Source organism: Macrotis lagotis, chromosome 2 (assembly GCF_037893015.1).
Source record: "Macrotis lagotis isolate mMagLag1 chromosome 2, bilby.v1.9.chrom.fasta, whole genome shotgun sequence".
In the NCBI taxonomy this organism is placed as follows: Eukaryota; Metazoa; Chordata; class Mammalia; order Peramelemorphia; family Peramelidae; genus Macrotis; species Macrotis lagotis.
Genome location: NC_133659.1, coordinates 120,743,182 through 120,756,865, shown reverse-complemented (window position 1 = coordinate 120,756,865; position 13,684 = coordinate 120,743,182). Strand labels below are relative to the sequence as shown.

General features: G+C 33.8%; 1 protein-coding gene across 6 annotated transcripts in view; it reads left to right on the top strand.

Annotated features, from left to right (window-relative positions):
- GPATCH2 (G-patch domain containing 2) overlaps positions 1–13,684 on the top strand; it is a 285,506-nt gene that overhangs the window by 258,340 nt on the left and 13,482 nt on the right. For 4 of the 6 annotated variants that reach the window (XM_074222681.1, XM_074222677.1, XM_074222678.1 and 1 more), the window contains exon 9: positions 4,765–4,853. In XM_074222681.1, coding sequence (XP_074078782.1) covers positions 4,765–4,853 — 89 coding nt within the window. Of the gene's footprint in view, positions 1–4,741; positions 4,854–6,979; positions 10,956–13,684 lie in introns of those variants that run through there. The other 2 variants (XM_074222680.1, XM_074222683.1) reach the window with 2 other exon arrangements.

Below are 13,684 nucleotides of genomic sequence, written 5' to 3'. Positions count from 1 at the left end.
AGGTCAATAAAAATAATCAATTCCAAAGTCATTTAGGCTTCTGCCTACCTCATAGCAAGTTGTCCTTAAATTACAGATAGAGGAAAAGTATTGAGTTTGAGTAGATGGCTACCAGGGTCCCTTTTTATTTCAGAGATCATGTTTCCGTGATAATAGAGTAAACAAATTTTCATGCTTTTGCAAAATGAGGACATTTTATCATTTAAAAACTCAGAGAAATGAAACCCTCATGTTTAATCTTCAAAAACAGCTATAATAAATTTTGTGCATAAAATATTTATTAATTTCTTCCTTAAATCTAAACTGGTTTTTTTATTCTACAATTTGCACACCTTTGTTCTTTTTTCTTCTTTCTTTTTTGAAAGAGCCTTTTTTATGAGGAGTTATTATTTCTTACAAGTGAAAATGAGGCAGCCCAGACACTATTACCTTTTTCATTGTTATGAGAATGTTTTCATAGCACAATATGAAATGGAAATTAGGATAATTCATTTTAAGATGATCAGCTTGCTTATTCTGATTTATCAGTTTTAACTGTCTGCACTAGATTAACCAGTCATGTAATAAATCTTCCCCTTATAAACATAATCTAAGGAATATCCCTTTATTGTGAAAGAGTTGTGTATTTCAATCAATCATTCTGTCAGTAAGCATTTATTAAGCACCTACAATGTACCAGACACTATACTAAGCCCTGGAAACTTAAAAAAAAAAAAGGCAAAAGTTAGTCCCTGTCCTCAAGAAGCTCCCAGTTTAATGGAATTAGCAAGCCAATATATAAAGATAAATAGAAGAAAATTAAACAGAAAGAAAGCACTAGACCTAAGAAGGGTTAGGAAAGACTTCAAAATTGAAGTTACTTGCTTCCTACCATTTATAATCACTTTTACTATTGAGCAGTATCTTAAATCTACTCTAAATCTCTCAGTATTTTCTCTAAATCATCCACTATAGACAGAAATTAACTGGATGTATTTCTATTTATAATATCTTCACACATATTTGCATTCATTTTAATTTCCTCCTAACATTTTCTTTTGAACAAATATTTTAAAATTGTATACTGTGAAAACTGAGAACCCCTCAAAATGTTACTATGAGTTTTTTTCAATTAAATCTGATTCTTTTGCATTTATATTTACTGTGGGATCAGAGGAACACAGAATCTGAGTCCATCTATTCCAGTCCCTAGTGGAAAGGCCTGTTGACCTGAAAACTGCTAGTAAGGGAATCCATAACTTTCTGAAACAAGCATTCCACTTTTGGATAACTAATTATTATTATTATTATTATCCAATAATAAGTGAATAGTAGATTGATCTTGTAGTTGGTAAGGCCTTCCTTCAAGTTCCATTTCATTCATATACTGGATGTGCGACCATGAGCAAGTCACTTTAGGATCTCACTTACATAGGAGTTTCTAGTCTATTGATAGGAATTTCCAAGCCAACCCTACTCTCAAACTGATAAAATTACAAATCTGTACACACATACACACACACACACACACACACACACACACACACACACACACAGTGAAATTGCTAGAAGGCTAAATCTGTCTCACTGCAACTCCCACACTGTTCTTCCTTGTTCTTTCAGCTAAAGCAAACCTGGAAAAGATTGCTTATAATATCTAATTATTCTCTCCCAAAGTGGGGGGAGGTGGTGGTGAATAAAATTAGTCCAGTACAGGGAGTCTCGACTTGGTATCCATGAACAAACATACATATGTGTGTATATGTACATATATTAATACATATATGTGTAATTTGAAAATATGACATATAATATAGAGATACCTGTATTGTATCATATTATTTACAAATGTGTGTATAGTACATATAAATAGATATATCATAGACAAATGTACATGATGTATATTATACATAAGAATATCTGTGCCTGTATACAGAGAGAGATGATTTCAACATAATGTGTTTCCCTCGTAATCCTATGTACTTTATTTTTTGCACCTAAAATATTATGACTGTACATTTATAACCTTGTCAAACTGTCAAATGGTTCCCTGTCTCACAAACAAAAAACAAAAGAAACTTAAGAACCTGTGGTCTAATATGTCCTGTTCTTAATGAAACCTGCCTTTGTAACTTTATTTTGTAGAGATTTACTAACCATTCCTTCAATAATATAATATGGAATTATGCAAGGAATCAAAGTTGAGCTCACTGGCCTTTATTTTATTTGCAGACTCTACTCTCTTGCTCTTCTTCAGTCCTGTGGTGCCTTTCCCATTCTATCATCTTCCATAGATCATTGACAATGACAGCAATCACATTAGTTCTTTCAGTGGAATGTAGTGAGTTTGGACCTAATGATGTGGACTCATCAAGGCCAGCTAGGTAGCCTCTTTCTGTCTCCCAAGATGATTATTCTTAGAAGAGAAAATAGCAAAATAAGAGCTAAGTGACTCCATCTTCTTGGCCTTTGTCATCCCATCAGCTCAGAAGGAGAGTACTAAGCCTTCTTTGGTCCTGCCCTTTTCCCCCATACAACTTAAAAACTCCTTTACCACTGTCACCTCAATCAACTTAGTTCAGATACTTGTCATCTTTTTGTATTCATCTTCCAACCACTCTTATGCAGTATACCCCCAAAAAATGAGCCGACTCCCTGTGATGAACTTTTTGGGTAGAAAGGCAGGTCCTAACCCCATATCAATCATTTGCTAGGCATTTATTAATTCCTCAGTTCTAAGCACCATAGACCCTGTGGCTACAAAGACAAATTCAGCTCTATCCTCCAGGCACTCTCATTATATCCAGAAAAATAACATGCACATAAATAAGTTCATACCAAATAAATACAAGATGATTGTGAAGGTAGAAGGCAAGCTTTGGACAAAACGGGGGGGAAAATGAAGGACAGGCAGTATAAATATAGAGATAAGAAAGGGAACATTGTATGTATGTGAAAAATGACTTGGAGACCAGCTTGGCTAGGACATGATGTATATAATAAATTTGGAAAGTTAACTTGGAGACAAATTATAAAGGGTTTTGAAAGTTAAATAGAAGAGCTTACTAGAGGCAAAAGGGAACCATTGGAATTTACTGAATAGGGAGCATTAGGGTTAACACTGTACTTTAGGATATTCACTCTGACAGCTGTATAGAGGAGGGATTGAAGAGAGACTTGAGATCCAGGCAGGGGTGATAAGAGCCATAAACTAGGGTCCTGATCATATGAATAGAGGTAAAGGGACAGTTAAGAGATTTGGAAGCCAGGCCTACAGTAATTGAGGATTCCAGACTTTTAAAAAATTACAAAAATATTCTAGTCCAATTTAATCCGCAAGTGCACACGCGCCCACGCGTACACACACACACACACACACACACACACACACACACGCACAAACACACCTTACTTTCTAGTCCTTTTTTCTTGAATCTGTAAAATTAATCTTGTGCAGTTTCTATACATTCCTCTTTAAACAGACCCAGCCAATCAATCCACAAATATTTAATTAACACCTACTAAATGCCAGACATTATACTCTTCCTCTAAGATTACCTTACATTCTATCAGGTAGGTGACTCAGTGGAAGACAGGGAAATGAGTTAAATCCAGAAGACAATTACTAGCTATGTGACTGACTATGGATAAGCCACTTCACCTCTATTCGCCTCAATTTCCTCATCTGTAAAATGAGGATAATACATGCTTTGCAAGAGTTGTGAGGATCAAATCTTCACAATAATTGTGAAATGTTTCGTAAAGTGTCTCATAGTAAGAACTGTAGAAATGTTAGGTGTATGTATTTTTTTTATAATTATATATGTATATGGCTATTTACTTATATGCTGTCCCCACTGTTAAACTATATACTCCTTGAAGTCAAAAACTGTCTTTGTATCTCCAGTTCTTAGCACAATGCTTGGAATGTGGTAGGCATTTAATAAATTTTATTTTTTACTAAATAGGCTTCAAAGATACAAAGACAAAAATGAAAAAAAAAATAAGACTTTAAAGTTCAATGTGTATAATTGTCCTGCAAGTAATAGATAGTAATATTTTTTAAATTGAATTGAAAACAGAAATACCTAAATCAGATATCATAATCTAATACTACCTATTTTCCAGTATGGTAGAAGGCTGGCTTCTCAGCTAGTATCCATTTTTATCATTATAATTCAGTATCGTCAATGTTTTCCTGAAAGCAGTACCAATAGCACTGACACTCAACTTACTTCCCTTATCTGACCAATGAACAACTGATTTAAGGCTTTTCCTGGTTTGGATTATAAAAGGAAACATTATGATTTTCCTTCTCTCTCTTTCAGCTGTTTTAAACGAATTCCCTGTTGCATAATATCCTAAAAGAAATTGATCATGCTTTTTCCTGTAATAAATGTTGTTCTGACAGTAAGGCATTAGTAACCAATTGATAACCTAGCAACAATATTGTGATCTCTTTAGATAATTAATCTTAGCTATTTTCCTGTCAGAAGCAACAGTGTTTGATTTTATGTTGAGCTAGAAAGATTGCCAGTTTTGAAAATTAAAAAGCATTCCTTTTATATTATTCATTCCAGTAACAATTTATGATGGCGCATTTAGCTGCTGAACGCTTGTCAACAAACGTAATTATGTTTCGATATAAACAAGATTGGTGGCTTTACTATGCAGCTTCATCTTTGTTGAGAATGTTTTGATTTAGGTTCAGATTATACAAGCTGTGTATTTATGTGTCATATTTTTCCTCCTTTGTTAATAGTTTTCTCTGATAATTACTTATAGACAAACAAGCATGCATTTAGGATCCTTGTGTATGGGAGATATCAAACGGAGAAGAAAGGCTGCACCCTTGCCTGGACCTACTGCAACAGGTAAAATGAATTTTTAAAAATCTTAAACATTTAAATACATTCACAAAAAATCAAAATATAGTCAATTTTCAGTTATTTGCACTGGAGAAACAGCATATTTATAGCAAATCAAGAGTAATGGCAAGTAATATAGCTAAAAATCTTTCATATTTAAATATTGTGTTAAACAATATTGTTTTAAAAATGTATTTAGTCATCTTTACTCACTAAAACCTTCCTTAATTAACCAACAAATAAATGAATGAATGAATGAATGAATGAATGAATGAATATTCAGTGAGTAATATTGTGGAGGAATAAAAATCCCGTTCCTCCAAGAGTTTGCTATTTAATTGGAAATATAAGGTTTAAATATTTGAATCATTAAAAAACAATAAATACAATGATCATCACAAAGTAGAACATGAAATATCATAGATTAAGAAAGAAAATTGGATTGTGAAATTAGAAAATTGAACTCTAGCTCCTACCCTGCAATTGGTGAGCTTTATAACCTTAGTCAGATCTTCTCAAGATCTCAGATTCCTCATTTATAAAATGAAAGGTTTACATTAGATGAACTTTAAGGTTCTTTTCAATTCTAAAATTCTGATTCCATGCAAATGAGTGGTATTGACAACAGAAAGGAAGGAAAAATGACTGGACCAAGGCATCTTCATGGAAAAAGACAAGATTTACAACAGGCCTTAAAAGATAAGTGCCTGGTTTTTAAACCTTATACCTGAAGGACAGATTCAAAGAACTTTTTGGATACAAGAAGGATTATGATTTTTTTGCCACAGTTTACAATTGACATTTGAATTGTATGTGTGAATGATAAAAATTTAACCATAATATATTGGCAATACAGCAACTTAAGGTCTGAGAAAATGTTCTTAAGGTAAGCACTCAATTAGTTGTCAAGAAAATCTATTTACTAACAATTTTTCTAATGTTTCCTAACCTTTTTGTTTTTGTTTTTATTTGAGTGTAGGGGAAATATGGCATTTTCCCCCTAGGATTTATCAGTTCAGTTCAATAAATATTGATTAGGCACCTACCAAGGCAGCAGAAATTCTCACAAAGTAATATTTATAGGAACTCATTAGGAATAAACTGTGATATTTATTCCCAGAAATTTAACCAAGAAGCAACAGAAAATAAAAGACAGAAAGCAGAAAAATCTCAATTTTGAACTGCATATTCCACACTTGAGAGTTGAAAAGAAAAACTGACTATAGTTAAAATTATTGTAGCCCAATCTAAAATTATTATTAAATAGTCTAAAGGACAACTAGGTGGCACAATAGATAGTGTGCTGGGCCTGGAATCAGGAAGATTCATCTTCCTGAGTTCAGAGCAGACACTTATTAGCAGTGTGATCCTAGGCAAGTCACTTAACCCTGTTTGCTTCAGTTTCCTCATCTGTAATAAAATGAGTTGGAGAAGGAAGTTGCAAATCACTCCATTGGTTTTGCCAAGAAAATTTCAAAAGGATTATGAAGAGTCTGACATGACTGAAAAGTGACTAAAGAGTTGTAGTGTTTTATTTTTATCAGATGTGGTTGCAGCCTTTATATTTAAGAGATTCTATATCTGTTAATTCAACTGTTCAGGAGAAAAAAAATCTTGTCAATATATACATGTGTTTCTGTTTGTCATGACTAAAAACACTTATAGAATGATTATAACTGTTTGCTTATATATACATATATACAGAAATGCAAATATATAGAAATACAAAGCTAATAAGTATATATTAATAGAAACACTAAATTTTAGATTTGGAAGGGTTCTTAGAGATCCAGTTTCACTCCTTATTAAAGATGTAGAAACTAAGCTTCCAAAAAAACAATGACTTCTAAGATCATAGATTAGTTATTGGTAGAACTGAGACTAGAGCTAATGATACTTCACAAATAACTCAATATACTATGAAGATTACTACAATTCAATTCCAGTTAAAAAAGAAATTTATGTGCCAGCTATGCACTTTGATAATCTCATAATAGAAGCAATAGTTTCATAAATAAAAACTCATCAATTCAAATGATTCTTTAGGTCAATATTCTGCAGAATACTTTCATATTCCCACTCCGGTTGAGTTGTCCCCAAATTCCCTTATCTTTTAATGTCTTGAACATTAGTGACAGAAGTTGATCTACAGCAATCTCAGGAATGTCACTCTTGTCAGTGGCAGCAGCAAAGCAAAGGAGACTATCCGGGTCAAGTCTGAAGATATCTGAAGGGAGAAGGAAAATGCTTAATGGTCGAGGAGAAGATGATGTAATTATTTCTGTAAGGTGGTTCAGACTCCCTAACTCACTAGCAGCAGAGCATATCTTTTGTAAGGACTGATGGGTATAAACATTAAATTTTAACCTAAAACTACTCTTTATGCTTTTTTCTTTCACTTGTTCACAGCACTTTCACCATGTTACAGCTTAGAAGTTAACTCTTGTAATTCATTTGCAAATCTAACTTCTGATAAAATTTCTGAATATCTTATGTTTCTTTCTTTCAGACATTCCAGTTTTGTAGACATTTAAATATTCTTTTTTAAATTATTCCCAAAAAAGAGCATAGAGGAGAAATTGTGCTAAAAATTTTTTTTCAGGGAGGCTAGGTGGCACAGTGGATAAAGCACCGGCTCTGGAGTCAGGAATACCTGGGTTCAAATCTGGTCTCAGACACTTAATAATTACCTAGCTGTGTGGCCTTGGGCAAGCCACTTAACCCCATCTGCCTTGCAAAAACCTAAAAAAAAAATTCAGTCATGTGTTTTAAATTTATATATAACTGTTCAAAGTTTTGCTCTGAACAGAATCAAACCAGTATGAAATATACAATCATATCAAAGGGGAAGAGAGTGAATTATTTTAAGTACTCCAGCTTAAGTAGTGGATAATATCTCCTAATGCCATTGAATCAAATCACAGATGAAGATAATTATCTAAAGTCAGGTGAGAAATGCTTTTGCATGAATACATTTTGAAAAAAGCATTGATGGTTATGAAGATTAATTCTTGTTCTTTGTCTCCTACTCCCCATAATTGTGATCTTTAAATTCCAGAGTAATATGGTATCTGGTTTCTGTCAGACAAAGCATAACATACCAGATACTCCTTTTGTAAAGGACCAAAATCACATTAGCATGGGAAAAAAAAAATCTACGTTTTGTTTTTTAAAAGCAAATAGACATTTTATGGACTGTTTCCTTCCTTAAAAGACCTAGATGTGTGCAGTCTTTATAATGTTTCATTTCACATTAAATTTAAGGTAAAAAAGTAGCCACAAGAATATCTTTTTCATTTGAATTAGGAAGTAGAAGTTAAAACATTTGACAGCCTGACTATAGATTAGTAATCAACTCGGATTTTGTTTGAAATATCATGCAGTCAAACAAAGTGATGTAAAAGCATTTACCAAAAGATGGGTTAGAAAAATCTGTCATCAGGTTCATAATCCCAAACTGTGTATTTGGACAAAATTGTATGGCTCTAAAGATAGAAAGTGCTGCTTGGTACATATAAATGCTATTCATTGAAAGTAAGATTTACAATATTGTATTGTTATTATCCTGCTAAAATATATTGTCATTTTTAAAAAAATAAATACTTTTGAAACTATAGCTAGCCTATTTGGTCATGTTATTGGTTAAACATTTATTAATTGTGACAAGAACACCAAATTTATTTCAGTTCTCTGCCTTATTTACTGCTCTTTCACCTTTGTATTTTGTATTGACAAAGGAAAATGAATATTGATACACTAGCTATTGATTTCTAAATTTATTGCTTGTTCTCTGCCTTATTCAAAGTCACAAACCCAAAGATGGTGTGTATATTAGTAACAAAGGATGTAGATTTGCTCTTAAAATTGAGAACTATCGAAGCAAGAAAGTTTGCCAGCACAATGCATTTTATAGTTTGAAAAATGTCATCTGTAAAGGTGAAGAAAAGCAGTGAACAAAATATGAATACTATTAAGTTCCCTTTCATATAAAAGCCAGTTCACAGTAGTAGCAATGTGTTTTTTATTACATCTTTTGTTTTTAGTAAAATCTCTTTTGGGAGATTTGAGACTAAATTCATTGGAAGGCAGGGGAGATGCAATGAATTTTGTCCATAGTAGCTATGAGAATTTGTTTTTACCATATATGAACCAGCTGAATTAAGGTGGAGTTTCTGTTATTGGCAAATATTACCTTTTGTCATTTGGTTTTTATTGTAGAAACAGCAAAATATTATTAGAGTAGAAATACTAACTACAATCAACCTTTTTTCTAACCATCTTCAGTTATGAAATTGATATCCATTAAAGCATAATGATATTAATATAGATACCTACCATTGAGGATGGCCATGTGGTTTCTTTAAATATCTGACTGCTCTTTCACAGAGGGTGTGATTTCAGTTGTTGAGTGTTCTGAGCAGAAGGGCTGGCATTATAAACTTTTTACTCTATATCTGATTTAGATTACTTTAAAATGCTCTTTTTAAAGGCAAGAATGAACAGCATACTATTTAAAGTAATAGAGAAAATATTTACTTTTAAATGATGGCTCACAAAATCAAGAATTCCCCTTCATAATTAAGTCCCTAATTCTTTTGAAGTTGAGTTTCCATAATTTAAATTTACTTTATAAATTGTATTTTGTTTCTTTTATTTGCTAGAATTATATGATCACAAGGTAATAGAGAGCTCATCCATGCCAGGGTTTAATGCAGGCAAAATCACTAGTATTTTTTTATTTTATTCTAATTCTGAAAAATTAATGTTTGACTTGCCTAGATAGAATTGGTAAATGCATGAATCTTTTCTCCACAGAGATAATAAATCATTATTTTTAGGCACATTTTTTTGTGCTACGTTAGAACCAATACTCTCTATTGTGTAGACTATAAAGTGCACTAGAAAAAAATAATGATGTATAAAATTCAAAACAATCAGCTATATGTATCTATGAGGGAAAAACAGTTTAGTAAAATCTTGCCAAAGACAGATATATGAATAAGTATGACTCCTTTCATATATCACTTTGAGAAAAAAAGAGAGCTCTAATGAATAAGCAGAAGCTTGGGCATAGGCTTGCATAAGCTACTTGAAGGTTTCTAGTTGGAGCCTTTATTGCCTCCTGCCCCCCCCCCTTCACCTTTGAATAGCTGTCATCATTGGAAATTGTTCCTTTTTTTCAGTTTAAATCATCTCCTTTGCAACTCTCTATTGATCTCTTGTTCTACCTTTTGGGGCCAAGCAGAAAAGTTTAATTCTTCCTCCTCACAAAAGCTCTTCAAATGATTAAAGAAAGCTAGTTGTCTTGTCACATTAAACCACACATTATATTTTCTTCTAACCCTAAATATCCCTAGATCTTCTACTTGGCTACTTATAGTATGATCTCCACTCTCCATACCATCTTGGTTACTCTCATCTGACCTCCAGTTGGTCACTGTCATTCACTCAAAGTGGAACACGGCATTATACAAAACTGTCAGCTCCTTCATTCTGGTCACCACCTCTCAAAACAGTTTCATTTTCTCAAAAATTGTGATCTACCTACATCTCCTCCTCTACACCTTGGTATTTGAATCCAAGAATAAAATCTTATATTTATTCCCTACTAAATAGTATCTTATTTAAATTCTTCCATCATTCTAATCCATCTAGTTCATTTTGGATCCTGATTCTACTTTCTTTTGGGGGGGGGGTTGTTTTTGTTTTTGTTTTTTTTTGCAAGGCAGATGAGGTTAAGTGGCTTGCCCAAGGCCACACAGCTAGGTAATTATTAAGTGTGAGACCAGATTTGAACCCAGGTACTCCTGACTCTAGGGCCGGTGCTTTATCCACTGCACCACCTAGCCGCCCCCTGATTCTGCTTTCTAACATATCCACTTTGTCCATGTCTCTAAGCAGCTCCTATCCTACCTGGGATTATATACACTCTCAATTTTATCATATATTAAGAAATATATTAGGAAATTGATGAGCTTTTGCAATGATATGGAAGGGGGTAAGGTGAGGGAGAATGAAGGAACCTTTACTCTCATGAGAAGTGACTCAGAGAGGAAACAGCATACACACTCAATAGGGTACAGAAATCTAGAGTAAAAAGGAGAGAAAGAGGGGCAGGGGGAGGGCAGGGATGTGGGTGATAGAGGAGAGTGTAGATCATAGAAGAGAATAGTCAGATATAACACATTTTCTTTTTTACTTTTTGCGAGGTGAAAGGATTGAGTGGCCTGTCCAGGATCACGGAGCCAGTTGGTTGCTGGGTCTCTGGGGTGGTATATGGGCTTGGGGCCTCTTGACCCCAGGGCTAGTGCTTTGTCCACTGCGCCACTCAGCTACCCTGCAGCACATTTTAGAAGAGGGACAGAGTGAAAGGAAAGAGAAAAAAATAACATATGGTAGTGGAGAGGAATGGATGGAGGGAATTACAATCAGCAACAGCAACTGTGAAAAAATATGGAACTTCTGTGATGGACTTATGATAAAAAATGTGATCCACCCAAGACAGAACATAGACAGAAACACACACACACACACACACACACACACACACATACTACATACTATAGAGATAGATAGATATGTATATGTATATGTATATGTATATGTATATGTATATGTATATTTTAGGAAATTGAGACAAAGGGAAAGGACTGACTTAATCCAAGGTCACAGACCTTAGGAAATGTTTGAGTCCAGCTCTCTTGACTCTTAAGTCCTGTATGCTTTCCATGACAACAGGCTGCTTTTTCAAAAAAACCAAGAATTCTCTTTTAGTGCCAGAGATTTATATGGTCCTTTCTGAAACAGAACCAATAGAGCACCTGGCTGAGATAAACTGTGAATGGGTAGAGAGAATCAGAAGTAGAGCAGAGCTCAACAATCAAAATATATTTTGCTAATTTGACTTTTCTTTCTAAAAATACCAAAGAACTGTAATAGTTGTTCTTTAAGTCAAGATCTTCCACATTAAATCTTCATTCTTCAAGAAAGTAAGTAGGCTTAAGATTCTACTAGTGTCTGAAATTCCAGGATTTTCTAGTCAAAGAATTGGAAGATACTTTAAGGTCACTTAGTCATATCTTGCAGTCCCTTTGCAGTCCCTTCATGAAATCCTTTTACATAACCATCAGGTCTCAGTTTTTGAATGCTTCCACATTAGTGAACAGAGATTCCTCTTTCATTGCCTTTCTTCTGCCTTTCTTCTGTTTTCATTTTCTTGCAAAATAAACTTAGAAAAAGATATTCTGAACAAATTACACCATTACATTTGACATCTTGTAGGAATAAAATCTTAAGAGTATTTTTCCCTTTCACACCAAAAAAAAAAAAAAAGATTTAAATTCCTGCCTCCTTTATTTATGTACTCTTGAGTAATAGGTCTTGCATCCCATTAGCTAAGAAGATTCCCATGTTTCCTTAGTTTCTGTCAGTGAAAAACCTCAGATTGATGATTCTTTAAGCTTGTTTATTTTTCCTTCTAAAGATACTAAATTATTATTTAAATAGCAAACAGGCAAAGAAGAAATCATAAAACTAAGAAGTCAATTCAGTTTCTACAGAGATTCAGTCCTTCTATACACTAAAATACTTAGATTTTTCCAAGTCTTTTCTTCTCAAATTCCTGTGGCTCCCACGTCCCCAGTCTCTCAGCTGAGTATCTTGACTCGTATTTTGCAGAAGAAAATCCTAAAGAAGAAACATTCACCATGAACTCCCTCTCCTCTATTATCTTTTGCTCCGCCCTACCCCCATTTTATATGATGAAGTGGCCTTACTCCTTATCAAGACAGACCCCTGTATTTGCTCAATCCCCTTCCAATGTGACTTCTCCAACACTTTGTTCCCTCTGTTATCCCTACTCTTGCACTTATTTTCAATCTTTCCCTCTATACCAGTTCATTTTCCATAACTTATAAACATACCCATATCTCTCCATCCTAAAAAATACATCTCTTGATCTTCTCAGCCCTAATAACTACATTTCTTCCTATATTTCTTCTGCCCTTTCTAGCTAAACACCTCGAGAATGCTGTCTACAATAGATACCTCTATTTTTCTCTTCTTGCTCTTACTAATTTCCTGAGGGGTGCTGTCATTTCATTGAAACTGCTCTCCAAAATTGCTAAAATCTTTTAGATACCAAATCCAATGGTCTTTTCATAATCCTTTATATATCTCTGCAGCCTTTGACACTATTAGTACTATCTCCTCTAGATTTTGGGGACACCATTCTCTCCTGATTCTCCACCCACTTATATGACCTCTCTTCTGTCTCCTTTTCTGGATCCTCCTCTACATCACATCTTCTAATCCTAGGTGTTCCTCAGAATTCTGTCCTGTGCCCTCATCTCTACCCCTTCACTTAATGATCTTCTCAATTAATTGTAATAATAGCATTTTTTTTGGTTTTGGGTTTTTTCTTTGTTTTTTTAGTTTTTGCAAGGCAATGGGGTTAAGTAGCTTGCCCGAGGCCACACGGCTAGGTAATTATTAAGTGTCTGAGGCTAGATCAAACTCAGGTACTCCTGACTCCAGGGCCAGTGCTCTATCCACTATGCCACCTTGCTGCCCCAATAATAGCATTTTTAAGAAACACTTTGAGGTTTACAGTGCACTCCATGTTTACTCTCCTTTGGTCCTCATAATGAATGCTGTTAGGAAGGTGCTGTTATTCTCTCTCTCTCTCTCTCTCTCTCTCTCTCTCTCTCTCTATATATATATATATATATATATATATATATATGTATATATATGTATATATGTATGTATATATGTACATACATACATACATATACATACATATATATATATATATATATATATATATATATATATAT